Source organism: Falco cherrug, chromosome 4, assembly GCF_023634085.1.
Source record: "Falco cherrug isolate bFalChe1 chromosome 4, bFalChe1.pri, whole genome shotgun sequence".
Lineage (NCBI taxonomy): Eukaryota > Metazoa > Chordata > Aves > Falconiformes > Falconidae > Falco > Falco cherrug.
This window is the reverse complement of record NC_073700.1, coordinates 93154150-93180647: the sequence shown is the minus strand read 5'-3', so window position 1 is coordinate 93180647 and position 26498 is coordinate 93154150. Positions and strand designations below refer to the sequence as shown.

At 42.0% G+C, this 26498-nt stretch overlaps 2 protein-coding genes across 2 annotated transcripts; one reads left to right on the top strand and one right to left on the bottom strand.

Moving 5' to 3' along the window:
* Window positions 1–4098: 4098 nt before the first annotated feature.
* Window positions 4099–12661, top strand: RP9 (RP9 pre-mRNA splicing factor). The gene is made up of 6 exons (XM_055708974.1): window positions 4099–4381; window positions 5606–5636; window positions 6430–6559; window positions 6873–6964; window positions 8432–8493; window positions 9658–12661. The coding sequence occupies exons 1-6, from the start codon at window positions 4179–4181 to the stop codon at window positions 9884–9886; spliced, it is 747 nt and encodes a 248-aa protein (XP_055564949.1). The 5' UTR covers window positions 4099–4178; the 3' UTR covers window positions 9887–12661.
* A 4838-nt stretch (window positions 12662–17499) lies between these two features.
* Window positions 17500–23762, bottom strand: LOC106630823 (uncharacterized). The gene is made up of 3 exons (XM_027799265.2): window positions 23598–23762; window positions 20960–22888; window positions 17500–18057 (listed from the first exon to the last, which is right to left on the bottom strand). Exons 1-3 carry the CDS (start codon window positions 23743–23745, stop codon window positions 17831–17833), a joined length of 2304 nt encoding a protein of 767 aa, XP_027655066.1. The 5' UTR covers window positions 23746–23762; the 3' UTR covers window positions 17500–17830.
* Window positions 23763–26498: the final 2736 nt, after the last annotated feature.

The following is a 26498-nucleotide window of genomic DNA, read 5'->3' as shown; positions in this document are numbered from 1 at the left end:
GTTAAGGTATTTTTTTCCCAACGACACAGGAGCCACCACCACTGAATACCTAAACCGAGGAGGGAACCGAATCCAAGCCTCTCATTTTCTAATTGTTAAGCTAGTATACAAGAAATTTCCAGCAATTCCACTTCAAACAAAACCTCTCATTTCTCTGTAAGAAAGGATGTCAGCACCCCTCTTCACAGCTGAGGTTCCCAAGTGGTTAGAAGTGCCACTGCTGCTCTGAGGTCAGAACTGGTCCAGATACTATACTCACTCCATTCTGAATGTCTCCTAATCATCTAGCTTCAGGCAGCCAGGGTCTGGCCATGCTGGATTAGACTGTGCTTTGCTCAGCCTGCTGCTTCTTCTGGATCGCATTAGGAGGTGCTTAACTTCCCATGGAGCCTAACACGGGTTCTGGATTCCTCTCCTGTGTGTAATATCTGACACATAATCAGAAACAGATCCTGGCCCAAAGCTCTAGCTAGCCCAAAATGGAGAAAAACAGATTGGCTGACATTCTGCCAGGGTTAGACAGGCATACTGCTACCCATGGGATGACACAGATGTAAATTAATTTGGTCCCAGTAATATCGCTTGTAGTTAAAACATTCAGTTGTTTATAACAAAGTTATAGAAGATATTACGAAACTCACGGGTCTTTCAGATACTTCACATCGCAACAGCAATTAATGTTGCTGCTTAGATGTTTTGATGAAGCCGGAATTACAGCACCATGACAGTCAGCTCTTATGATAAGACAAAACTTCCCCAACAATTAACTTCTTGAAATGTCTGATGTACCACGTTCAAATAAAGAGAAAAACCCCCCAACCAGACAACTTCAAATAAATATCCTGCTAAGTACAAGAAACCAGATTGCCAGCTAATATAAACCCTTAAAATAGAACAGATTTAAACAATTTACAGCTACTGAGGATCTTTGCTCCTGAGTATGTAGAACTGAGAATAACGATTACTTTCTTTTCTACTCCCTCCTTCACAATTCATTTTCTTTTGTTCTTTCCTAAGGACTGATAAGAAAGCAATTGTCTCCTAGGGTAAGTGTGCAACAGTCACAGCAATCCAGGGCTTTTCTCAGCAAAGGAGAAAAAAGAAGCTTTGAAGCTACCTACAGCTTTAAAGAATCTCCTTCTATTAAAAATGGGGAGTAAAAAAAGCCCGACTTTGCAGCTGGATATGCCTGAGCTGGTTAATAAAGTGATAAAATTAATTTCTAAGACAGATGAGGAAATGCACTAGGAAATTATTTGTATCAAACCAAAGAAAGAACACATTTAAACCACTGTGACTGAGCAGATTTATGTACCTATCTAATTTTACCTTCTCTGTGCCCCATTAAGTTACTGCAGTAAAGAGCATTACATAAATGCCCTGATCTGCTCAGAAATTAGGGCCTGGACATACAAACCACCAGGGTGTAAAGAACACAGGCAAGCTCTCGTGGACTTAACAGTAGGAAGAGGATAATATACTATGGTCTGTCTTTCTGCCTCCACTTGCAACCCCACACTTCTCTTGAGACTATGCACTTAGTTCCTGAATTTGTGGCAATTATTCTGTCAAGGCTGAAGTAATTGAACCTGAGGTCATCTAAGTCAGACCTTTACCTGTTCCAAACTGGCAGAACTCTTCTTACTTCCGCCAAGCTACGATAGCCAAGGGTGTATGAAAGTGAGACGGGTAGGGTTTCTGGAGAGCTCCTTCCTCTTTTGCTATTGCACACATCCCTCCCATGGAATACATCCATAAACAGCAAACTCTCCATCTTGGAATTAATTAAGTTTTCTGTCACTGTCCTAATGCGCTGGAAAGCTGTTCCAGAGTCTTTCTACTCTGTTGGTTTGAAAACATGAAGTAAAAGGGCACTTGAAAATAGCAAAATAACACTGGAATGAAAGAGGGTCCAAAAAACTCCATTATATCACTTGATTTTGCTTCCAAAATAAAGTCTCTTTTTAGTAGGCATCAGCCCAGCTGGTACTTAACTTTTAGTAACTATTGCCATTTTTGTAAATAGACTGAAAATTGATACTATGTCTTATCTAAATTCTTTCAGATATTGTAAATGTAATTGAGACACCTAAAAATATTTCTCCTGCCTCACTTGTTGTTTGAAGATACATGACCATATAAGGGGCCGATTGCGATTTGATGTGTTACTGCATGCTAGCAGTGCCAAAGCAGCACATCTCTTTGCCTCCAGCAAAGTCATCTGCTTAACCTGCTCCACAGTGGATTACCTTAAATCACATCACCTTGCATTTGCCTCATACTATGCGTAGACACACAGATATTTAACTCAGATTAGCAAATAAACTGATTGTGCCTCTAAACCTTTGGACAACAGATCTACATTGAGTTTAGCACCTCAGGTCAACTGCTATGATCTGTGTTTCAAGAGAAGGCAGCAACTCAGCCTCTTCTTCCTAGATTAGGCCCAAAGAAAGGCTACTAATAAAACTGCTGAAAGGCAGGCGCACTGCTAAGCAAAACACACAAGCTGACTACTGACCCATGGGATGAATGAAAAAGGTTTTCTCACAACTTACATGCCATCTCATGATATCTCGGCCAGATGGATATGTTGGAATTATTTTATGAAGAGCAGAAGTTGAGGCTTTCTGAGAAGTATAGCTGCAAGGTTATGTTGCTTTGCTGCTGCATGTTGTTTTGCAGTAGAATGGCTGCTGCATTCTTTCCAGTGCCAGTAAAGCTACAAAATCTGGTGCATGAAATAGAAATCTTCATCAATGCTATATGTTAGTGGCATGACATGCAAAAGCTAGATTGTTTAAACTACAGAATAAGTCCCAAACACTTGCAAAAGATTGTGACAGAATTAACCAGACAAAAATAGTTTCCCCGGATCTGAAGTTGCAATGGCAGCCACTTAGCTGAATGCAAGTGAGAAACAAGACACGTGATCATTCGTCCCAAATAAGTAAGGTTTTACCAAGTAGAAGCTAAAATTAATATTAAAGTAGTGCTTGTTTAATAGTATTACATTGTTAAATAGGCTGTAGGGTTCCTGTTGCCCTTGGTAAAGATAGGGTTACTACGACTGGTTTTGTCTTGCTGTACTTGAGAACCACACGGTGCTGTAACAGCAGCTACCAGGCAACGGCATCATTTGCCTCTGGCTTGCACTTTTGGAGCACCAAGATGATCACAGGTAAAATCCCAGTCAATTCCTGGTCTTCTAAGATATGTTTTTCACCTTTTGCTCAGCTCTTAAGCAAAGCCCTGAAATCTCACCTGCCCTTGGAACTTCAGCGTGAGGCTAAAGCAGCAATTTCAGCTTTGCCTTCCCAATGCTGACCTGCCTCCATTCCCTGTCCTGCAGCAGGAAGGCGGCAGCCGGGGCAGGAACTGCAAAACCTGGGGCCGAGCGAGCTGAGGGCTGCTCACACACACGCTGAGGTGGGGGAAGCTGCCCTGCTCGCCAGGCAGCTCTGGCAGCGGCACCTTCTCCGGGCCTGTGGCCAGACCCTGCCCCACGACCAACACCCACCTCCCACAGCACCAACGCGTCCAGAAAGAAGTAAACCCCAAACCCAACTCCGTGCGCTCTGGATGCCCCCAGACACGGCCCTGGCCTGCTCCCCCCACCATCCGGACCTGTTTCGGCCTCTGGCAGCCCTGCCCTGTGACCGCCATGGCGGGCGCCGCCCCCCCCCCAGCCCCAGCCCTCCCTCAGGTGCCCCAAGGCCTCGGTGAGGGCCAGGCCCCCCGGCCTGCCTCTCTGCTGCGGGCCGACCCGTATCCCGCCTCAGCCTCGCTGTGTGAGAGACTGTGGCGCCGAGGGGGGGGGGGGGGGGCGGTGTGTGTGTTTCAATTTTGAAGGCGCAACGCTCCACAGTTCATTTTTAATAACGCGCTCGGGGTCGGGCGGCAGGCGGCTTGGCGGGGCCGCGCCCCGGAGGCAGCAGCGGGACGGGCTCCCCCCGCGGCCGCCCGGGGCGGGCGGAGGGGGCGGTTGCCCGGGCGGGCGGGCGGGAAGGAGCGCGGGGCGGGCGGAGGGGGCGCTGCCGGCCGTGGCCGCCGCCGGCGCCGCAGGAAGTCCGCGCTTGGCCGGGGAGGGGAAGTGAAAGCGAAATGCGCAGCGTGTGAGGGTGGGGAGGGGGCGTCGCCGCGCCTCGCCGGGCCCCGCGGGTCTGGCCGCCGCGCCGATGTCCCACAGGGCGCCGAGGGGGCAGGAGGAGGAGGCGGCCGCGGGGGAGGCGGGGGAGGAGGCGGCGAGGGGCAGCCAGGCGCGGCCCAGGAGCCACCCGGAGCCGGCGGCGAGCGGCGGCAGGACCCAGGGCCGGCATGAGAGGAAGCGGAAGAAGCTGGAGGCGCAGCAGCTGCAGAAGCTCCAGCACCTGGAGTCCTTGTAAGGGGCGGAGGGGGGGAGGCGGCTCGGGGGCGCGCAGGCCCGGGACCCGCCTGGCCGCCGCCGGGCTCAGAGCCCACCCCGCCGCGTTTGGCTTCCAGTGCCGCCCGGAGGAGCCGTGGCTTTCATTCCCCGGCCCCGCGGGGGCCAGGGGCTCGTTCCCCGCCGGCGGCGGCCGCTGCGGCTCGGTCACGGTGGCGAAGCAGCCGGCGGTGCCCCCGCCATGGCGTGTCCCCAGCCCCGCCCCCGCCCCGGGCCGCAGCGCCGCTGGCCCGGCCGCCTTGTCGCCGTTTACTGGGGGGAAAATGGGGCTCCTGCAGGTGCCTGGAAGTTCGGAAGTTGCGGTGTAGACGCAGAAGTTGTTCAGCCGGTTTCCACTACAGTGGGTTAAAAAAAAATTGTTAAAAAGGTGTGCGAGCGGCTCAGCGACTCCAGCAGCAGCCCGCGGTGCTGTAAAAGCTTTAGGCTATTTCGTTGGAAGGGGTTTAACGGGATAAAAAGATCCGAAATTTTACTAGAACATGATTTTTGCCCTTTCCGAGCAGAAGTAAAGATCAGTTCGCTATGAAATGGGCCTTCCAGCTGCACAGGTGGCTCCACGGCGGTGGGTGTGTGACTGCATGGAGCACAGGCGCGGCCTCGCCGCTGTGCAGCACCGCCTTGCTTGGGTTTTCATAAAGGCCACCTCTGCTAATTGAGAAATGCTGCAGGAAAGGTGGTGCTTCGGTCAGTAAGGTTCAGTCTTCAGGCTGAAGCCACTGAAGAAGGTGAAATTGTGGTATATTAGGTGTGGCGGGCAAAGCTAAGGCTTAAGGAATGGGCTGACTTCGCCTTTCCAGCCGAGTATGGTTCAGCAGCGCTGGAGTAAAGAGACTGGCACCAGTGGGACTTGGGGAGGGTGCTGTTTGTGCATTCGTGGTGACTGAAGCTGAATTGGCTGTGCCACACGTCCCTGTAAAGCAGTGCGATGAAGGTAGTTTTCTCCCACAAGAATGTGAATCTGAAGGGTGCTTGTAAGAGGTGTGGGGTGATGCGACACTGTGTTGCCTCTGCTTGCATCCAGGTATCTGCGTTCTGTTATAGTTCTTGATGATTAGTGGTAGAGTAAAATATAAGAGGAAGTTGAGGTGAAGGTTTTAGGTCTATACCATTGAAATACTGCATTTTCTCAATTTTTTTGTCTATGCTAAGCTGCAGAGTAACAATATTTCTATTGCTTTTCAGCTATGAGAAACCTCCCCCAGGGCTGATCAAGGTTAGTAAATATGCTGCAGTAAATTTTAGCACTACAAGGGATTTTCACACAGCCTGTCTTTAAGGCGATTTTAAGTGTCCATACTACCTATATATATAAATTACAGAGAGGAGTAGGTGGTGCTGGGGAAAAACTCACGATCTTCTCAGTTACCAGCTGACCTCTTTGACTCGGTGAATTCAGAGTGAAATGCTCAGAATCAGACAGGATGAGACCGGTTCTTTCACCACCTATGTGTGCATGCAGAGAGAGAGAGGAGTCATGGTAAAGCAGGTTTTCAGTTTGAGTGAGATTTTCCAGAATTCTTCCCCACTGGTTGTGCTCAAACATTTGTGTAAAAGTACTTTCAAAATGATCTAAAATTTGGCAAAATTAATATACCTAAACCTTAATCTAGTGCTTTTAACCTAAAAAAATACTGCTCTGTGTTGTAAAAGCTGTTTTTAACTGTTATGTCTTGTTAGCAGGAAGAGGAAAAAGAAGTCTCCGCTTATCTGTTAAGTGTTCATTTATATTATTTAAATAAATAAATGATTAAAATAAATGGGAAGGAATGGAATTAGTAAGGCAATAAAGCTCAGACTAGCAAGTTCAAGGGAATAAGGGGAAAAAGAAAATTACTTAGTGCTGTTAAAAGGGTCAGGTATTTTAGATACTTTATGCGTTACAAGAAAAATAATTGTTACAGGAAAAATAGGTTCCATATTAAGCAAAGGCCTGCACGCTTGGAGTATTAATTTTTACAGAGTTAAAAAAAATACGTTATCTTTACTGTCCTTATCTTTTTCCATAGGAAAATGAAACAAAACCAGAAGACTGCATACCTGATGTACCAGGCAATGAAAGTGCACGAGAATTCCTGGCACATGCCCCGACAAAAGGGCTTTGGATGCCTTTGGGGAAAGAAGTCAAAGTCATGCAGTGTAAGGCTGAAAATATTCCAGATGTCATTGGACCTTCATATAGCCATCCGTTTTCTCTGGGGGAGGGCAGCATGTCTGGTGGACAGATGACGAGGTCCAGGTAGATTGACATCAATTTGATATAAAGGCAGCCAGCATCTTGAAGGCTGTGATAGCTTTGAATTTCATGACGTTACTTTTATTAACATTATGCTTGTGTCTCTCTCTCTTTTTCAACAAATTGAAAATACTTTGCATAAATACTTTTTTGGGTTTTTTTTTTCCTTCTGATCTGGCTGAGAGGTGCAATTCAATGCTGCTTCTTTTTTTAAAGGTTGGAGGTGTAAACGTTATGGACACAGAACAGGAGATAAAGAATGCCCATTCTTTATTAAAGGCAATCAGAAATTGGAACAATTTAGAGTAGTGAGTACAAATACTGTAGTATTATTGCTTGTATTTTTTAATACTGGTGATGCATAGTCTTGCAAATGAAGACTGTTAGATGATGCTTTATTAAGGATTTTTCCTCTGTCTCTAGTATAATATAGATGCCGAAAATCTCCTAATAAAGAAAAAGCTACAGATGTGGTTGGATGTTTGACTACTTTGCAGAAAATCTACTCTTCAAGAGGAAAATTAGTAATTTTTACATTTAAATTGGAAATCTTCAAGAGCCTGTTTCAAGCATTATATTCAGTTTTTGTGATTAAAATGTCAACGTAACAAAAAATGTTTAGTCAAGCTTGAGCTGCCCACATTACAGCTGCTTCAAGCCTTCCACTTTCACTGTGAACAACCACATCATGAAGCCTGTTGTCTAGGTCTGTAATCCAGTCATTGTCTATAAGTCTGATCTCTTGCTACATGAGGTTACATCTTGGTTCTGCAGATTCTTTCTGCATGATTTCTCTAACTTTTCCTGTTGCTCTGCGTTGTTAACCTGTATTTCAAGCTATCATCATTTTGTGTCTTATGTCCTCATTTCTATTCTTGAAAAATGTAATCTGGTGTCATTCTGTCTAGATTCTGGATTCATACTGGTTGTGTGCTACTGCAAAGAGTATTTTTAGCCCTCTCCCTTGACCAGATTGCCTCTATTCTTCATTTTTCCTCAGGCTTCTTCTCTGTTGCATCAAACTCTTGCTGTATGTCCAAGGCCCTTCATGACACCTTCCTGACATCTTTCATTTGCTGCTGACATTTTAATTCCCACCTCTGGTCAGCATCTGATATCTCCTCTCTATTGAACTTACTTGCTTAATATTCCAACAGAAATGATTGCCCTGTCTTCTTGCTGCATTCTTGGGTGGCGTGAACTGACCATAAATGTCTGGACAAGTTAATTTTCTGTCTCCTTTCACAACTCTCTTTTGTTGCAATGCCTGTTTAATTTAAAAATAACCAATTTAAGAACAAGTAATGGTAGCCCATAAAATGCTAGGACAAATCCAACTTCATTATCTGTTTGTCTCCTGTGCCTTGCTCCTGTATCCCTGTGTGTTTGTATCCAAAATTTTAAAATATGCTATGAGGGCCCATTATTTTGAACTTCCAATATTCTGTCTGTGTCTAGCTATTCCTATAGTATATGTATGGGGTTCTCTTGGTTAACTGCAGTTGGAGAGGAAGAAAGGTAGTATACCTAAAGAGAGTCCCCTCCACTGGTGATGTAACTGGATAAGCTTTTACTGAAGTAAAAAAAACAGTTCAGATTAATGATGTTAAGTCTTGAGAGTATATTTGTGCATTAAGAGCTTGCTAAGCGTATTTCATCTTTTGATAAAAGCCTCTTGCATTGCATTGTTTTGATTTATTTTTTTAGGAAATAAAACAGTCAGTGTTAAATAGTCTTATTTACCAACACCGCATTTTCTGTTTTCCACTTTAAAGGCACATGAAGATCCAATGTATGATATAATAAGGGACAATAAACGTCATGAAAAAGAAATGAGGTAAGTGTGTCTCTGTAGTAAACTGCATTGTCAATTTGGTTTTGATTTTGATAACATGATACTAATGTATAGGTGAAATTTTGATATAAGCTTACCCTTGCCTCAGAATATTTTTTTAATGGTAGTTGATTTTCTCGGAGAGTAATGCATTTCTACTTTCTCAAATCACTTCAGTAGTACTTCCTACCTCTTTAATTCTATTAGCTTCTATATTTTTTTCCCCAAACAAAGTTTAAACAAGAGTTGTATTCATTTATGCCATAATATTCAGGTACTTGGGTTTAGTTTTGTTTTAAGCCTAAAAAATCAGTGGGGTTTTGTTTGGTTTGGTGGGGTTTTTTTTTCTTTCACTGACTTCACTGAGATGTTTTCTAAAATTTGGTACATCAGAATGCCTTCAGTAGACATGAAAGGGTAGATTTAGGAATCTAGTTCTAGGTACTTGGTGTTGTTCCTCATGTGAGGTTGTTACTTGTTATATAAGGCAGCAGTTTTTAATGCGTTCTAGAAAGGACTGCATCAGTGAGATAACTGAACAAACTATAAGTAGTCCATAGAGAGTACTGATGCTGCAGGTGTGTTGCCTTTTTTTTTAATTAAAAAAAAAAACAAATCCTTGGAGAGGATATTGAAGATGACAATAAAATAAGCAAATAGTTTGTCCCTGTTTGCCAGTAATCTATGAAAGTTCAAAGGGAGAGTGCCAAAAGTGTCAAAAATACCTCTGCATTTCATGTAGAGTCTCCTCTGTCAGCTTCACTGATACCGTCCCTGTATCAGCACGGTAATGAATGCTGTAATATCATAATCCCGATATGCACGTGTATGGATAACCATAGAACAACTTATGGTGCTCTGGTGGTAGCTGTTGCCTCATTATTTTGGCAGACATAAGTATTGGCCAATAAGCTATTCTGCCTTTGATATCCCGTGGGATGGAAATTCCCTGAAAACAGAATATATGTTTGTCTCAAAAGAGGTCACTTTTATCAGTCTGTGAAAACTGTAACAGGAGTGCAATTCAGCAAAAGAGGGAGTGTTCCTCTGCCCCTTGCATGCAGCTTCTGTTTCTCAAGCTAGAAAGGAAACAGATGAAAGCTAGAATAAGTAATTGCAGGTAGAGGAGAGCTAGGAAGGTTTCTTAATCACATTTTTTAAAATCAGGATACAGCAACTGAAGCAGCTCCTGGAGGACTCTACCTCAGATGATGATGATAACAGTGATGACAGTGATGAGGATGATGAAGATGGCAGCAGCTCCTCTTCCTCAGAATGTAAAGATAAACACAAGAAAAAAAAGAGAAAGAAGGAAAAGAAAAAAAAAGAAAAGAAGAAGAAGAAAAAGAGAAAGCGTAAATCATCTAAATCTAACGAGAAGTCGGAATCTGACTGATGGCAGTCAGCTGCTGCATGCTGATTGACCTCCACTTGTGAACTGCAAGGGAAGATCCAAAGAATGAGGAAGAAACCACCAGGAAGGGCTTTATTAAACTCAGAGCATACAGATGGAAACATACAGCATCCTACACTGGCTGTCCTCTTCTGCCCCTCTGCAGTGCTGCAACCAGAAAGAAGAGAGCTGCGTTAAACAATACTCAATCAACCATATCTTTGTACTGTAGAACCTGCGTGTGCTAAGGGTCATCTGTCTTGGTCGGATTGCATCTCTGCATTGCCACACATGACTTAGCAGCAGAAAAGAGCAACACCAAGGCATTGCCAACAAATCTGCAGAACTAGCAGACTGTCTAATGAAGTGTCTTTTCTCCATGAAGTTATTATATACACAGCCTCATTGTAATGGGACTGCGGTTTGCACCATGCGGGGCACTGAGAGTTCGCTCACAGTGCTTATAATAAGCAGGTTGTACTGTGGTTTTGGGTTTTTTTTGCTGCATGCTGCATATGTGCTGAAGTTCAGTGTACTTATCCGAGCACTGGCAGCTAGGGAAATAAAAGAGCACTGCTGAAGGGGGAAAAAAGTTAATCAAGGGGATTTACTTTTAAGACAAAATTGCAGTGTCAGCAAGACTTGGGTTTTTTGTATAGCAAAATCTCAACATCACCACCATTACTACGCACAGTTCTGCAACACCCAAAGCATTCTCCAAACCATAGAAGTGGAAGCCAAGTATATAGTGAAGTTAAACATCTAACATCATTAAAGAGGTAGTGGGTTTAGTTATTTTAAAAGGGTTTTTTTGTGTTAGAAATGAAGAAGATTAATTTCTACATACACTTCAGTATCAGTTGTTTTGATACATTTGAGGGTTTTTTTTCCTTTTAAAAAGGCTTGGGGAAATAAATTCCAACTTTTTTATGTTTACTAGAGGTTTTTTTTATGTAGTAGTATTTTATGGATCATCCCACAAGAATATTAAATAAATACAAAGGTGTTCAAAATAGTTTTCAACTATATGCATGTAAGCCACAGAACAGTAGCTCTTGTAAGCAGGAAGAAGTGAAAGTTTTGTGTATGTAATTGACCTTGTGGACTGACCACACTTGTCTTTTAAACAATCTTGCAGATGCCACTAGAAAGATTGAGATAGCTCTAAACTGTGTTGGAGTAAGCATCTCTTTTTAAACCTCAAGGTACAGTGGTATAAAGCTGTGATTTGAGGACCTAGATGATATACGCTGGTACTCTGCAAACAGAGAAGGAAAAATAGATTTGCTTTGAAAAGACTAGGAAGGACTTATGTAGCACTTACCATCTCTGTGCTTATGCTTAAATTGAAAAAAAACCCAACCCAGCATGATAAAACTTTTGACATTAGTAGAGTGAACATTAACAGTGAAATCAAGGAACCATAGACTAAAATGCATTTAAGACTTACTTTTTTTCTCCTGAGAGCTTTGAGAAAGAGGACAGGGAAAAGCACACATTAAAATGTGTTTCCTCCCTCCTACGTGTCTAAGAGTCATTTAGTAAAAATAAACCCCTGTTCCTTGCCACCCATTCACAATATGTTCTGGGGAAAACCAAAGTAGCCAAGGCCTACTTACAAAAAGATTCTTTGTCTTATTCACAGAGCTTGAATATGGGCTTGTGTTTTATCCTCCAGTATTATTTAGCAGATCTCCCTGTGATAGGATTTACTGGTGACTCCTGATAGTTACCTGTATCATCACCATCAGCAACAAATTCGAAGCTCCTGGCTCTTTCACCAGAAGAAGATTTGACAGCTGAAGTAGCATGAGGAGCGTTATAATGGACTGGTTCTCTGTATTGCCGCATTTGGTGCTTGGAAAAATCCGTGTATGCTGGAAGCCACAGCTATTATTCACCTGATGCATTCCAAGATAATTCTTATTCAGGTTTGTCCAGAGCAGAGGTAGCCTAAAGATCTTTTCAGTTACTTCAGCTTTTAAGATTCTTCTGAAGTTTAATATAAACATGTTCAGTTTTTCCTTAGTCTGTCATCCCAGTGCTTGTTAATGGGTTCTTCCCATGTTGCCTACCAGGGTTTACTATTTGAACAATCAAGAAAAATACCATAAAAGCCCATTTCTAACTTATATCAAATGCAACTTAATTGTTTGTTTTGAGACACCAAATCACTGTTCTGTGCCAGACTAAAGGTCTGTTCAACACCAGTGTCTTTTTTTCACTCATGGTCAATAGCAGATGCCTACGCAGCAGAGCAGTGCAAACTAGTGGCATTACTTCTCTCGTTCCACTGAAATGCTGTCTCAGCCTCTGCTGCTTGTAGTGCAGGTACTTTGAATCAGGTTGTTGTCCTGGTTTCAGCTGGCATAGAGTTAATTTTCTCTTTAGTAGCTGGTACAGTGCTGTGTTTTTGATTTAGTATAAGAACAATGTTGATAATATACTGATGTTTTCAGTTGTTGCTAGGTAACATTCATACTAAGTCAAGGACTTTTCAGTTTCTCAGGCCCTGCCAGCAAGAAGCCAGGAGGGAACATAGCCAGGAGAGTGACCCAACGGGTATTCCGTACCATGGAACATCGCGCTGAGTACATAGACCTGGGGGAGTTGGCTGGGGTCTTGCAGTCATGTCTTGGAGACTGGCAGGGCATCAGTCAGCAGGTAGTGAGCAATGCTGCATCACCTGGGTGTTTTTCCTCTTTGGTTTTATTCCTCTCTCTCTCCTTTTCATTACAATAGTTCTTTTATTCTACCATTAAACTGTTCTTACCTCAACCTGTGAGTTTTACCTTGTTTCCAGATTCTCTTCCCCATCCTGCTGGGTGGGGGGAATGAGCAAGGAACTGCACAGTACTTAGTTGCTGGCTGGGGTTGAATAGTAACAGTCATGGTTTAGTATTTAGCAGCCTCGGGTATTTTTCTTTTACATCCAGTCACCACCTGTGAACTTTTCAATTTCCTTAAGCAAGAAACTCTGCAGTGTAATTAATGTGTGAAGAAACATAATTTGCTTTCACACTGCTCCCTATTTCATTTCATACACTGTAGTTCTTGTACTGGAAGGTAGTGAACAACTGATTCCTATTTGTTTTCCCCATATCATTCCCAGTTCTATAAATCTTTATCCTATCTCATACGTAAAGATTTTAGCAGGCCTTTACTGAAACTCATATAAGTAGAACCAGTTTCAAAATTAAAGCTAACATTTTCAATAGAGCAAGATTTCTAGTACTGCTGACTAGCAGCCAGTGCTTTCTTGCTGAAAAGCACTATTCATGTCATCGTTCAGCATTTTAAACAATGCCAAAGCTGGCATTCAAGAGACTCCAGGTCTTTTAGAAATAGAGACACTAGAGATAAATACCAACACCCATTGATATTAACAGAAAATTATTCTATATAGAAGTATATCCAGAAGGCAGGATAGAAAGCTACAGTCTGGAACAACTGATTAGCCTTTTTTAAAATCTTAACCATTGGACTAGTTAATGTTTTTGTTCAGACAACTAATTCTTTTTCCCTTAGTAATCCTTGCCTTCGTTGTAGATACATATATTTGTTTGAAAGCTCTGTTGAAGCCTGAGTGGTAGTAATAGCATAATTGTATAGTCCCATGAATCTAAGTAAGTGTGAAATGCAGTAACAGACTTCATAGAGAATACAGCTTCACAGGCCTTCAGCTCCCAGATCCAGTTATATTAATACTCTGACCCATTCTTGTTAGAAAGATTATTTTAACAAAAATCCTGACATCTGTCTTATTTCTTTGTCCCTGGAATTGCTTGGGCTTTACAGTCTTGTTGACTGAGATGGCTGCTGGCAGCAAGTCAGAGGAATCCAAGGACTCCTTTTTAAACAGTGAATTTGTTTTTCCTTGGTATGCCTGCAGTTAGCATGCAATGAGTAGGGTTTTTTCTTGTCTGGTTTTTTTTGTTTGTTTTTAGTTTTGTTGTGGTTTTTTTTTTGCCATTGGCTCCTGTCTTCCACTGTTTGATGTTAATAGAAAGACCTGTAATTAATCTGTTCCAACATAAGGCAGAAGACAGGACACTGTAAAAGGGAAAGCTTTGTGTCATTCAGGTGCTACCAAATTGAAAATCAGAATACAGAATTAGATCCTGGCAAGCCAACATAACCCACTGGCTCCACTTCAGTGATTACACCACACCCACACTGCGACAGAGGGTTTAGTTTGCTACAAATAATGATTTAGAAATTCTGAGTCACAAGACTAAGTCTGTCCAAACACAGGTCCGGCTATGTCAGTGTCAGAGGCCTCTAAGGTTTGTTGGTGGTACGCCAGGCAGCAAATAGATTCTTCAGCTGCCCTGCAGTAGATGCTGCAGGAAGCAGGTGAAAACTTCAAAGCCAATGCAGTAGTGCTACAGTTACAGCTCCACAACCCTGCCAGCACTGCAGGAAGTCACTGGGCGATCTAGCTTCCGTGGTAACAAAAGCTGACACATATGCAGACCTGTAAAATGAGATCTCAGATCTCACTGTAGCTAGTTACCTGGCTGAAGAAGGAGGACCTGGACTTTACTTCACAGCCTGTTAGTATGCTGTTTGTACTTCCCAGCCTTTCTGAAGCATGACAATTTTACCCACTGGAATATTAAATACAGTTGTGAACTAGTTGACTTAAGATGTAGTCCATGAAACATCCATGCTGCTGAGTTAAGAAAAAGCCAAGTAGAAGATTTAGTAGTACTGTCGGAGTAGAGTATGCCACATAGAACATTATCCAAGAAGTTTATCTAGAGCACTAGAACATTCATACATCCTACTTTAAGCATTGGTGTGGATACATAGCATGGGTAGCTACAAGCAATTAGTTTAAAATAGCATTTGTTTTCAAAGAGCTGACTAAACACTCCTACTGCTACTCCCTCGCATCCTGGGAGCTAGCATCACCAGGCCCTGAACTGCTTCTTACATCTGGGTAGAAAGCACACTGACTATGCAAAACCTGTGAAAGAACAGCTAGCACGATCTTGGGAGTCTCTGTGAAATACTAGCCATTCTCAAAGATGAGAGTGCCACCTAACCATGAGGTCATGAGCATCCCTTTATCAGACAAGCTGCAAAAGACAAACAGTTAAGTCTGTCAAGCAGAACTCAATCCCAAAGCTGCACTTGAGTTCAGGGAAAAAGACAAGAAGCCTTACCTAAGAGATCTCAGTTGTAGCTAAGGGTTACTCTTACTTAGATCATTACTTAGTCTTCAAGTTGATATTCTACCACTTGTTCTCATCAGAATAAAGCCTGTCCCCCTCTAAAAGCAGCATATTCCTGCATTAGATATCCAAAAACAGCAGTCCTATGTTTTCCAGAGTATTAAAAAGCACCATGCTTGAAGTAATTCCCTCCCTCATTCTATTCTTCGAGGTTCTGATGCAACAGAGGTTTTGTGCAGCACAAAAGCCAAATAAGAATTTGTATTCCTGACTTTCTCACAGGGTAGAGAGGTAGGGTAGAGGGTAGAGGTACCTGCTTAGGGTAGAGAGGAAATAAAAACCTGGCATCACAAAGTTAAAGTGGATCTTTTTCCCTAACAGCTTAGGGCAGAGGCTATAATTACAGTAGCTCTTTAACAAGAAAGCAAGCAAGTGCTATTAAAAATAATGGAAAGATGGAGGATCAGGATCAGTTGGGTAGGGAAGCCTGAGTACTCGTCACTGAGGAAAACCAACAAAACCTCAGTTACAGGTCAGACTAGTAGGCTGTAGGCACAAAACTTGAATGCAGTTACAGGAAATACTGCTTTTATTCATGTAGGTTATTCTAGGGCACAGACAAAATAAGAATGTTGCAAGAGGAGGCAGAAGGCAGGTCCTGTCTGTCCATTCCCCCCTGTCCTTTGTTAAAGAAAAATTGGTGGGGTTTTGCGTTTGGTTGGTTTAGGTTTTCTACCTTTTTCATTCACACTATCACTTCACTGGGGAGTCATCCAAGAATGTTTATTCTCAGCTGGTGATACCAGCTTTCATGGACATAAAAAAAATAAATCACACTAATCTAGATGATGTGGACAGCTCAAATATATTTCCATTATTCATAAGATAACTCAGCAGAAAGCTGATTTTATCATCTTAGTTCTATAAAGCAGTGAGTTGCCAAGGACAGTATCAACTGTAACAGAAGGCATCAAGTAAGATATCAGGGAACAGAGTATACCACTATTGAAGGTGAAATAGAAGGCTTTACAAAGTCCATCTCTCCAGGTCAGAGTGTCTATGGAGGAACTTAGAGAAGTCCCCACAGAAAAAGGGGAGGAGGGAGAAGCATCACATCACTATGCTTTAGTTTTAGTCCTCAGTCATGCATTTGAAGAGAGTAATATCTGAGGAACTGCCTTGAAACTTCAAGTCAGTACTTGACACAGTTAACTATATTCCTGTACACTTTGACAAAAACAAATCCAGCCAACAGAGGAGAGTATTGTACTTATGTCCACATCATATACACAAACTGACCACAAGGTGCAGAGCTTAAGAACAGGGCAGCAGTAAATGTTATGCTAGGATAGTATTGATGTACATACAAACCTATCATAAGCTTTTTTTGCTTCTGTGTATAGACAGAATACAAGAAGTCCCAGAGTGCAATTCTATTAAATTTATTATTTAAATAGTGGATGTGCTAGTTGTAAAAAGGTGACTTTAGTGTTAAATACTTAATTCCATGTTAATAGTTTCCTCAGTCTTTACTGTGCTACTTTTTACCTTTGAAGAGTACACAGCAACTTACAAAATATACAAGAAAGTAACAATAGAGTTTTGGATTTATGCAGACCTCATACATTTCCCCTGCTTCTCCTGTCCCAGTATTTGCAATTATCTTCTCTTATAGATGGACTTTCTGGTTGCAGACCCTAAAGAGGAGGGGGAAAAAAAAAAAGTATGCATTCTCCCTCCAAATAATAGACGCCAGTTTGCTTCTAAAGAAAGACTAGGTATCAGTGATTGCCTTTTCCTGTTGCAGGAGAAGACACTGATGGCTGATATTAGACCTATGTATTCAACTTCCCAGCAAGGACAAATTCTGCAGGAATGGCACTGGACTTCAGAACATCTCAGTATAATAGATAGAAAAAGAGTTCCACGTGAAACTTGTATGCATCCAAGAAATACCAACTATTTTTGGGGCTAATATAAGTGGTATTTTGGCATTACACAAGTTTCCTGGAGCCTTTTACTAAAATACATCAGCAATTAAAGGTCTAACACTGATGTTCAAGTAATCTGACTCCAGGACTGATGCCAATTTTGACTAGTAAGATGCTTCAGTCTAAGTTTTTGTTTCCAACCTTGCAAATACATGGAAGCATAATCCTCTGTTTAATATATGAGAAAGAATATATAAAGAAAAAAACAGTCTTTAACTCCTATTTCCTGACTGAACATTCAGGTTAGCTTTACTATGCCAGCTTTTTGTTTTCCAGGAGGAACTCTCGTCTTGTAGGTAGCTTCTTGTATGTGCTGACCCTTTTCAGTTTAACCTTTTCAGACTCTCCCACTAACGCAAAGCCATATTTGTTACTGAACCTACTTAATGTGATTTTCCCCTCCATTGTTTTTCTCATCTTCCTCCAAAGTAGCAAGAAGTTCCTACTCCACAAGGTTGAAGTTATTAAGAATTATCTATATGCATTTGTGTTGTAACAAATTACAGTATTTTAGCCGAGACAGACCTGTAGCTTAAAAAAAAAAATATACACTGCAAAGTGACACAGGACCCAATATTTTAAAAAGTTAGTAGAACAGTTTGAAGAGCAACTAGACTAAAATAGTGGGGTTTGGGTTCCCCAGCCCTGCCTCCTTCCCTTAAAAGAAGGGACCTAACCCGCTCAAACCTACAACTGTATTCATAGTAATGTAAGTGTTCAAAAAAAAGCTTGCTTTTTTCCTCATCTTGTCTGCATACATAGCATTTGCTATTATCTCACAAGCTTCCAATATCCTTGCAGTTCAAACCGAGACCCATTATTCCTTGAGACAGAAATGAAAGAAACGCTTTAACATTTTTGTAGCTTGTTGCTGTATACCAACCTTTACATACACTGCTTTTAGGCATCTCCCACACTTCTTCTGCCTCACATCTCATGTCTCTGCGTTTTGAGGGTGGCTTGCCTATTCTTTTCTTCTTTGGTTTGACCAAAGGTGGGCACCCTGAAAAGCAAGGTACAACTGATGTTATTTCTCCAAAGCATAGTCTTAAAGCAAATTTAAGCTTGGCTTTCCCCAGCTGGTCTGTAGTGCTCCTCTTTCTCTCTTCCCTCTATGTGCCCATTTTAGCAGCAGATAAAAGCGACACCGCGTATGTCAAGCAACACTTATGCCTACAATATTTAATCACTGTCTAACCATAGTTCTGGATGCATTGTATTTTGGGTCATAACTTGGATAGGTATGAACATGGCAAAAAAAGAACGCAGTGAGAGCTTGATAATTCTATTCTAGTTCACTTTAAGTGTTCAGGACTAGTTGATAGCTGTCAAAGGGACCTAAGTCACCCACTGTCTTCAGACCTGTTAATTTATGCACCACAGGTACACAGTTCAAGAAGTCAAATTTAGAATATTATATTACTGCTAAAGCAACATATCTTGTCTAGCCACACAGCCTTACTTGTGGGGCACTTAAGTTTAACATTAACTTGAAGAAACCAGTCCTAAGATAAGCAATGTTGAAAAAGGGGTTAATTTACTAGCACTTCTGAGGCATCCATTGACATGAACAGCATTCGGAAGCAGCTTATTCCTACTTTCTAATACTGAAAGTGATAGCTTCTTCAGACTACACAGGCTGGAAGAGGAGTAAGAGAAAGCAGGGAGCAACATGTATGCCAAACACCCTCAGTATGCTGCACAATCTATCGCTAAGAGATATGCTGAAATTTAAAGGTAACAAAATTATAACTTATTTTCATGAATTGTTGTAAGGAGCTAAGAACAATGCTGCTAAAGTAATTTTTTCAACTTTTATAGAGAAGGCTAGCGTCAAAAAAACACCCCACAACTTTTTGAAGAAGTCTGTAGATAGAAAGGTTAGAAAGCCTCCAACGCAGGAGGCAAATCCCAAACCCAAACATGTTCAAGCAGGAAAGCAAGGCAGAGGGACAACTAAGGAATACACTCTAAAGAAAAGTCTATTGGGCTGTCTATACAGGAAACTTATTGTATACTATCACTGAACTGAAGAGAAGCAAGTCATCAGGCTGTTCTGAAGATAACTTGACACTCTGTTGATAGACTGAGCCTGTGATACTCAAAAGTATGTGACCCAGGAGAGTAGCAATACCCAAACTACAGCAAATTCTAGAGTTGTTCCAACAGCACTTACACTGAGAAATAACCTTGAAGAGCATCTAGAAACAGAGCTGAACTCCAAGTAGACCTTAATTGTAAGCAGAAACTATTCTGCTTTTGGAGGAAAGGTAGATATGGAAAGAATCTAACCTTTTACTTTGATTTGTTCATCTTTTTCTGAACCACATCAAGATTATTTGCACTCTGATATCCTTTAGCAGTAGCAGGGCAGCTGTTGATCCCTGCTAGTTTTTCTGAACTTTGGCCTATGTAGCTATCACACATGATTTCATGAGTGTTCTGCTCATCAGGATTAGGAACTACCAATGCTTCTCTTGAGCGCGTATGCAGTATCTGAGTGAAGAATTAATACTGCAGTTTATGGCAGTAACAACTTCAAGCTTTGCTTGGCCCCATCAAAGCATTCGATGCTTCGATTTCCCATGGGACCTTTAAAAAAAAAAGTAGCTATAATGCATCCTTATTCACGTTTGATGAGAATATAAATATACCCCAAGATGTGCTGACTGACAGGCATTTCATCAATATTAGAGCCATGAAAATTAGTTTTACCATCTTCAAATTTTATCCAAGTATCACAAGCTTGCTGTTTTGTATCATATCCTTTTGAATGTTCCTCAAGAACCACATTGAGGAAATATGTTGTACCTTGTTCTTTGCTCTTGGCTGGGAGCGAGGGACTACCATGTATTTGGCTGGTAAATTTGGGTTTAGCACCTCTTCTAATCCAATACTCTTCAGCTGGTATCCCCACACTCTCCCTTAACAGCCTTCCTAATAAAAAGAGGTTGATTTAAGGTCAGCATTTGATTTTGCCAATATGTCAATATATTGTTTGATCCACAAGTCAGAAGGTAAAGCTAGCTACTGAATCTAATTGTAATAGTCTATTAAAAAGGTTTTCTGATGACCATACTTGATGAAAACTACAACCTGCTTTAAGTCTACAAATTTTGTAGAAGGAAAATGAAGTTTAAGAACACCAAGCCTGTTATTAGAAGCAGATCACCTCATTTTAGGTGCCTCACAAGACTTCACTAAACAGCAGCCACTTACATAACCAGTTATGAACCTTCGCTGATAATTCTGTGTATTCTCAGTTCAGATGAATCCAATTTCTACCAATATATCTACCCCTGAGTAAATAAAATGTTCTTTTCCAGGTCAAATTTAACAGTTTCACACTGATTTTATGAAAAAACAGCAAAGCTTTTTGTTGCTAACAGTAAAAGAACAGCAGCCACAGTAAAAAAAGATAAATTAATGGTTGACTCCTGCAAAGAGAAATTACACAGGGTACAGCCACCAGATTATAATGATTTAATCCTCTTTAATCCACCTAACATGGGTCTGTGATGGAAGCATCAGAATTTTGTATAAGTTTAAATACAAAGTTTCCAAGATATTATTAAATAATGGTAAATGCATAGTTCAAACAGCCTTAACCTTTTCAAATTCATGAATTTCCACTCATGTCAGAAAGTTAAGTATACCAAATCCAACTCAGGGGAGTTCTCTGGTGGTTGTGAAGATGCAGAATCTTCATGCAATAAGTAAAATATTGCAGCAAACCCCTTATGCCTCAGAAAAAAAATATTCTATAGTACTTCTGGCTGTAAGCCAAATGTCAAGCTACAACATTCTCCCATCTTCCCACTGGTTCAAACTACAATTTGCAGCTGCAATTAGGCATTCTTTGTGTGTTCTGTTAAGCAGCACTTAGTCCTCAGCAACTAGCTTACCTTCCAAGAGTTTCTGTAGTGTTTGCTGGTGTTCAGGTCCTCCTTTTCTTGCTGTAGACCTCTTTCTTCCATAATACCCATAGTCACTGTATATGACTTCATCTTGTTCTTTCTCCTTTGGCTTGTAAACTACACCAATGTTTTTACCAAGCCCACTCCTAGTTTTTATTTTCTTTTGAGCAGGCCAGCTAATCAATTGAGCTGGTATAGCATTTTCAGGTGGTTTCCAAAGCACCCTCTGACCAACTTGGTAGAAACTTCCTTTACTAGGCATCAAGATTCCATATTGAGTGGCTTCTTGAAAGAAATACTCAGTTTCATCTGTGGCATCATCTTCCTCATCCGCTCCATCTTCATCCTCCTCTTCTCCCTTCACAGAGTATTCTTCAGAGTCCTCAACTTCTGACAAACTCTTAAATGCTTTTTTCTTGAGAGAATTGACTTTTTTCCAACTAGGTGATCTAGGAAGGGTTCCCAGCTTTCTGCCTTTACTGGAAGCCTCTTTAATCTTCATGGTTGAAGAGTTTTTGACGTCTTGGTCATTCAAGCTGTTCATCTGCTCCCTTACTACTACTTCTTCTTCATTAAGGGACCCACCACTTTTCTCTTTCTCTAAGCCTTCTGTACTTTTCTGGAAAGTATACATGCTTTTCTGAAGCACATAGTCAGGGACAAAATAAGACACTGGGGCATTATCAGTTGATGAGCCTTCCTCTCTAGAGGACATGTCATCAGAAGAAAGACTGAGTACACTTTGACGTTTCCTTTGTGGCAAACAAACATCGTAGTTGTAGTTTGTATTTGTACCATCCAAACAACCCAGCAAACCGTTAGAGGGAACATAATTCTCAGTTGATTCGTCACACCAAATACTTTTATCTGTTTGACTTTCATTGGTTGTGTTGTGGCTTAGATTCAGCTTTTTCTGCTGGAAACTCAAGTCACTCATTACCTCCATACCAGATGGAAGTAGTCCTGTTTGTTGAACAAAGCTGGGCTCTTCTCGAGAAGCTTTTGAGCTTGTAGGTTTTTTAGAGCTAGATTTCTTAGCTACCACCACATCCTGTCTTACCACTGGTTGATCTATGCCAACAGGTCTTGCCAGCTCTGCAATTTGCATTGCCATGGTTTCACCTGGGGGGGATTTTGCCCGCTGACTTGCATTTGCCTGCTTTTTTGCATCCAGCTTCACTTCATTATTTTGGTCCTCTTTTTCTTGTACAGTTTCAACACCCTGTTTTGAGGAGAGAACAGCTTTTCTCTCATCCAAGGAAGCTCCTGGCACCATTTTCTCCCCTTCATGAGGGCCATATACCATTCCTTCACATGAGCTAACAGAAAATAAGTCACGCTGCACTATATTCTCTGGGACTGATTTACCACTTGCCACATCATACAAAGGGATCGTTTCTTTAAAGGACTTCCACAGCTGAATAGCTGGAGACCCATTTCCATATTCTATCCTCACTTCCTCCTTCTCAAAGGCATAGCTTCCAGTAGGAAGATTTCTATACTGCGTAGAGCTCGAAGGGCTCTTGTTATGAAACTCTCTGTCCACTGCAATGGAAGATCCAGATGAATCTTGTTTCTCTGAAGTACTTTCAGTCTCTGTACCTATACCAGAAGAAACACAGGCCATATTTCCTGCATCACAACCTTTTGTTTCTATATGGATATCTTGATGCTTTTTTTGCTTGTTTTCAGGCTGTCTAGGATCAGTCTGTGTTTCTTTTGTCTCCATTTTTTTTCCAGAGGTACTATAGTGTCTAAATCTTGTTGCATGATAAAACATAGGGGAAGGTGGGGGAACATTAAAATAAGGCCTCCTGCTAGTTCTTGCATGCATTGGATGCTGTGGAACAAAAAATCCAGGGTACTCATGGAGCGCAACAGAATAAAATGGAAAATATGGATTTCCACTTCGGAAGCCTAGACATTGGGGATAAAAAAAAGACAAATATATCTTCTTCTTGAAATGAGTAATTTGATTAATGTTTGCTTGCATACACAGGAACAGCAAAAAGATCAGACTCATAGGTAGGGTAAGACACTACCTGTCAATGCTTGGAAGCATGTTTGGTGCAGAAACCCAGAGAGAGTTGCTTGTTATGGAGCAGCTTATCTAGACAGCTACAATTTAGCTAGAGCTTTGTTCCTTGGAACGTACACCAATTAGCTTTCTGTACTTTTTTTGCTATTCTATGGACTATGCTATGTAGCATTGTCTTTGAAAAAGATAGCTCCAGATAGAAGCTGACATAGGTATACCATTTACAAAATTAATTTAACAATATTGTGTGTGGATTTTTAAGTTTATATTTATCCATACCTATAATACAAGCATGCATATATGGAACTCGCATATACACACACATTAATTGTTAGGCATATTCTAGAGCTCTGTATCTGTAGGATAACCATTACTTAATATTTTGCTTAGTTTCCATTCCCCAGAAACAGATACTACTTTCCAGCACACAAGCTACATATTTAACTAATGCTTCATAAATCGGATTTTTGACGACTAAAACATTACATCAACTCTACTTTAAGCACTTGAGAAGCTTTTTAGCACAGATATACATCTGTGTCATCAAACAAAAGCAAAGCTACCACAGACAGCTGTCGTGTGCCTTACCTGGAGCAGGTACACAGTACGGACTGTATGCATGGCTGAAGTACCATGGACTTGGTAAAGGCTGTTGTGCTGTTGGCTGTGCATAAAAAAAGGGTCTTGTGTTGTTTGTGGAATATGATCCACTTTCTGAAGTTGGGGCAGTATTCATTTTTTAAACACTGAAAGAAATAAGTTATAAGATTAACCACTTTAAAAACTGTGACTTAATGATTTTTATGCTCTGTCAGAATTCAGCACACATTCCTCTCCCAGCCCAATGAAAGCAGTTTTCATTTTTCTGGAAAGTCTTCTTTCCATAAGAAAACTACTATCTTCCAAGCAGAAAGTAGAAAACTGACATTACTACCAAGGTCAAAGATTTTAGTTCTTCGCTAAGCAAGCTTTTATATGCACCTTTCAATATTAGTACTTCAAGCCAATCTTATAAGACATTTTAAAGCCACAGGACCAGTAACTTTAATGTAGTCTTATACGCACACATCCATATAAGCAGTATTCCAGCCAATCAGAAACTAGCCTTTAATTAGCCTTGAGCAAGAGACCTCAAGAATAAAGAAGGACCAATAGAAGGCTTTATGCAGTCAGAAGCTTAACACATTGTGAAGAAAACACTCCTTAATGCCAACACATGTAGTATTAGAGCTCTATTAATTCAGGATTTGTACCTTGTAATAGACTTAACAATAACAGCTAACATAAATGAAATATTTCAGTGACACCATGCTTCCTATGCTTAAACTAAATGATAGGTAACAGCAAAAAAGAAAAAAAGCACAAAATCCTTATGCATAAGTTCACATTCAAAGCCATACAAAATTCACAAGACAGAACTTCCTCCCCCACTCACGTATTTCCTCAATTAACTAATACACTAAGTTCAGCCCATTCCAACCCATACAAGCAATACAGCCCTATCACATGGATTTTATAAGCAAGAATAAATTAGAGAACACAGAAGACCCAGTGACTACAGAAAAAAAAAAAAAATGGCAGTTCAGCAATTTGGAGAACTTGAGCACTTCAAAGCTACAGGAAAAAAAAAAAAAAAAACCAACACAAAAGGACCAAAGGGAAGACCTGTTACAAAGTAGCACACAGCTCAGCCTGGAGTTTCAGAAAGCTTTTGGGAACACTAGAATGGCCCATCCTGCTCTTGTAAGCCCCCAAAAGCCTACAGGCTCCTCTCACCTTCCTAGGCCAAAGCTCCCAGAATTATTTTGGCCTTTGAGAAAAAGAGAATAATGTAGTGGAAAAAAAAAACCAAACAAACCACCCTACAAAAAATAAGCTACTCCCACCCCCTTAGAGCCCCTCAAAACCATGGTCCAACCTGCTACTGCTCACTGTCTTTATGGCAGAGAGCTGCTGCTTTTCCACTCCCCCTGCCACCTGAGGCTCATTTAGCAGTAACGCAGGGGCCTTTTGCTGGTAATGTGGGGGAGGGAGCATCAAAACGTGAGGCTGGGAACAGTGGTAAAAGCCTTCAGCTGGTGTACAGAAAGCTAGCTGTCAAATCGTGCAGACATTTAACTGCAAACCTAAGTGAATCCAGAATTTCCCTATTGTAACCTTGGAACTTATATTTTTAAAACAAGGGAGACTGTGGAGAAATATTACCATTCTTCTGCTTGTAAGTACTGTTAAACATGCTTTTTGTAGGGGACAAAAAAAATAATCAGAAAATGCAAGACAAAGTTTGTGTTTCTTTCTAAAGTTTCCCAGTTGTTCAGCTAAGGGAGCAAAAAAAACCACCATGTTTTTTGTAGGGGACAAAAAAATAATCAGACAAGGCAAGACAAAGTTTATGTTTCTTTCTAAAGTTTCCCAGTTGTTAAGGGAGTAATGCTCCTCCATCCTAACGCAGCTAAGTGGACCGACGAGCGTAACGTTCTTTCCATATGAACAAGGGAAGCACTTATTCCAGGACGGTGTGCTCTGCTGCATATAACAAAAACCTAGGAAACAGGAGGTTGCAGTTGAGCTCTGCCCTGGGTCTTTAGAGGAGATGAGAATCCAAGTGGCCATTTTGCAGCTTCACATCCCTGAATGCCGGAGCCAGGCACTGGGGCGGGTGGTGGGAGAAGCACAGGCTGGTTGCATGTCTAGGGTGGGAAATTCCTGTGATTTCTGGGTTTTTTTCTTTCTATAATGTTCGGATTGAACTAGTCCTTTGCTCTATGACAGAAGTTATAAAATGCTTGGGGAGAATCTGTGATCTTGTTCTTCGCGGAGCTCCCCAGCTTTCCATGGACGGCAGCGCCTCACTTTCCCTGCAGGCCACTCCTGTGACTTGTCTGGGAAGTTTTAAATCCCCAGCTGCTGCGTTCAACAGATTTTCACCTTTTTCAAGGGAAATTCCTTGCCTTTCTCTTGGTGGATGGACCCAAAGGGAAATAATAAAACAAAAAAACCCACAAAACCAAACAGCACTCCCCAGGTTTTAAAAAAAGTTGCCTGTCCTCAAGATTTTCCTTTCCCATGGACCAGCCCTCAGGCATCTCCCGCCTGCCGCAGCCCCCCTCCCGCGGCCAGCCCCCTCCCGCCAGCCTGAGGCGGCGGTGGCCCAAAGGCGGGCCTGGCCTGGCCGCTGAGGCGCCGCCGCTGCCCGAAGGCCGCCTCGGCCCGCGGGAGGGCGAGCGGGACGCGGCCGGGCCGAGTCGCGTTACCCGTTGGCCCCTCACAGGCCTCCGGCTGCAGCGCCCGACTCTGCCAGCAGAGGGCGCTGCGCTCCGCTCCCCCCAGGGCCCCGCCCTGCCCGCCGGTCCCTCGGCGCGCGGGCCGGGGGGGGCGCGGGCACAGGAAACGGGGGCGGGCCGAGGCGGCGGGCCTGGCGCGCGGGGTTCGCCCCGCCCCCGGCGCGCCCCGCGCCGCGCACGCGCGGGAGGGGCGGGCGGACAGGCG

What these genes read in the sequence shown, in the direction of transcription:
- RP9 (XM_055708974.1), top strand. Translation starts at nt 4,179, where the DNA reads ATGTCCCACAGGGCGCCGAGGGGGCAGGAGGAGGAGGCGGCCGCGGGG. An exon ending in CTCCAGCACCTGGAGTCCTT is followed by an intron (nt 4,382 to 5,605) that starts GTAAGGGGCGGA and finishes ATTGCTTTTCAG; the next exon opens with CTATGAGAAACCTCCCCCAG. An exon ending in CTCCCCCAGGGCTGATCAAG is followed by an intron (nt 5,637 to 6,429) that starts GTTAGTAAATAT and finishes CTTTTTCCATAG; the next exon opens with GAAAATGAAACAAAACCAGA.
- LOC106630823 (XM_027799265.2), bottom strand. Translation starts at nt 23,745, where the DNA reads ATGAATACTGCCCCAACTTCAGAAAGTGGATCATATTCCACAAACAAC. An exon ending in GTACTGTGTACCTGCTCCAG is followed by an intron (nt 22,889 to 23,597) that starts GTAAGGCACACG and finishes CCCAATGTCTAG; the next exon opens with GCTTCCGAAGTGGAAATCCA. An exon ending in ACTACAGAAACTCTTGGAAG is followed by an intron (nt 18,058 to 20,959) that starts GTAAGCTAGTTG and finishes CTTGCTTTTCAG; the next exon opens with GGTGCCCACCTTTGGTCAAA.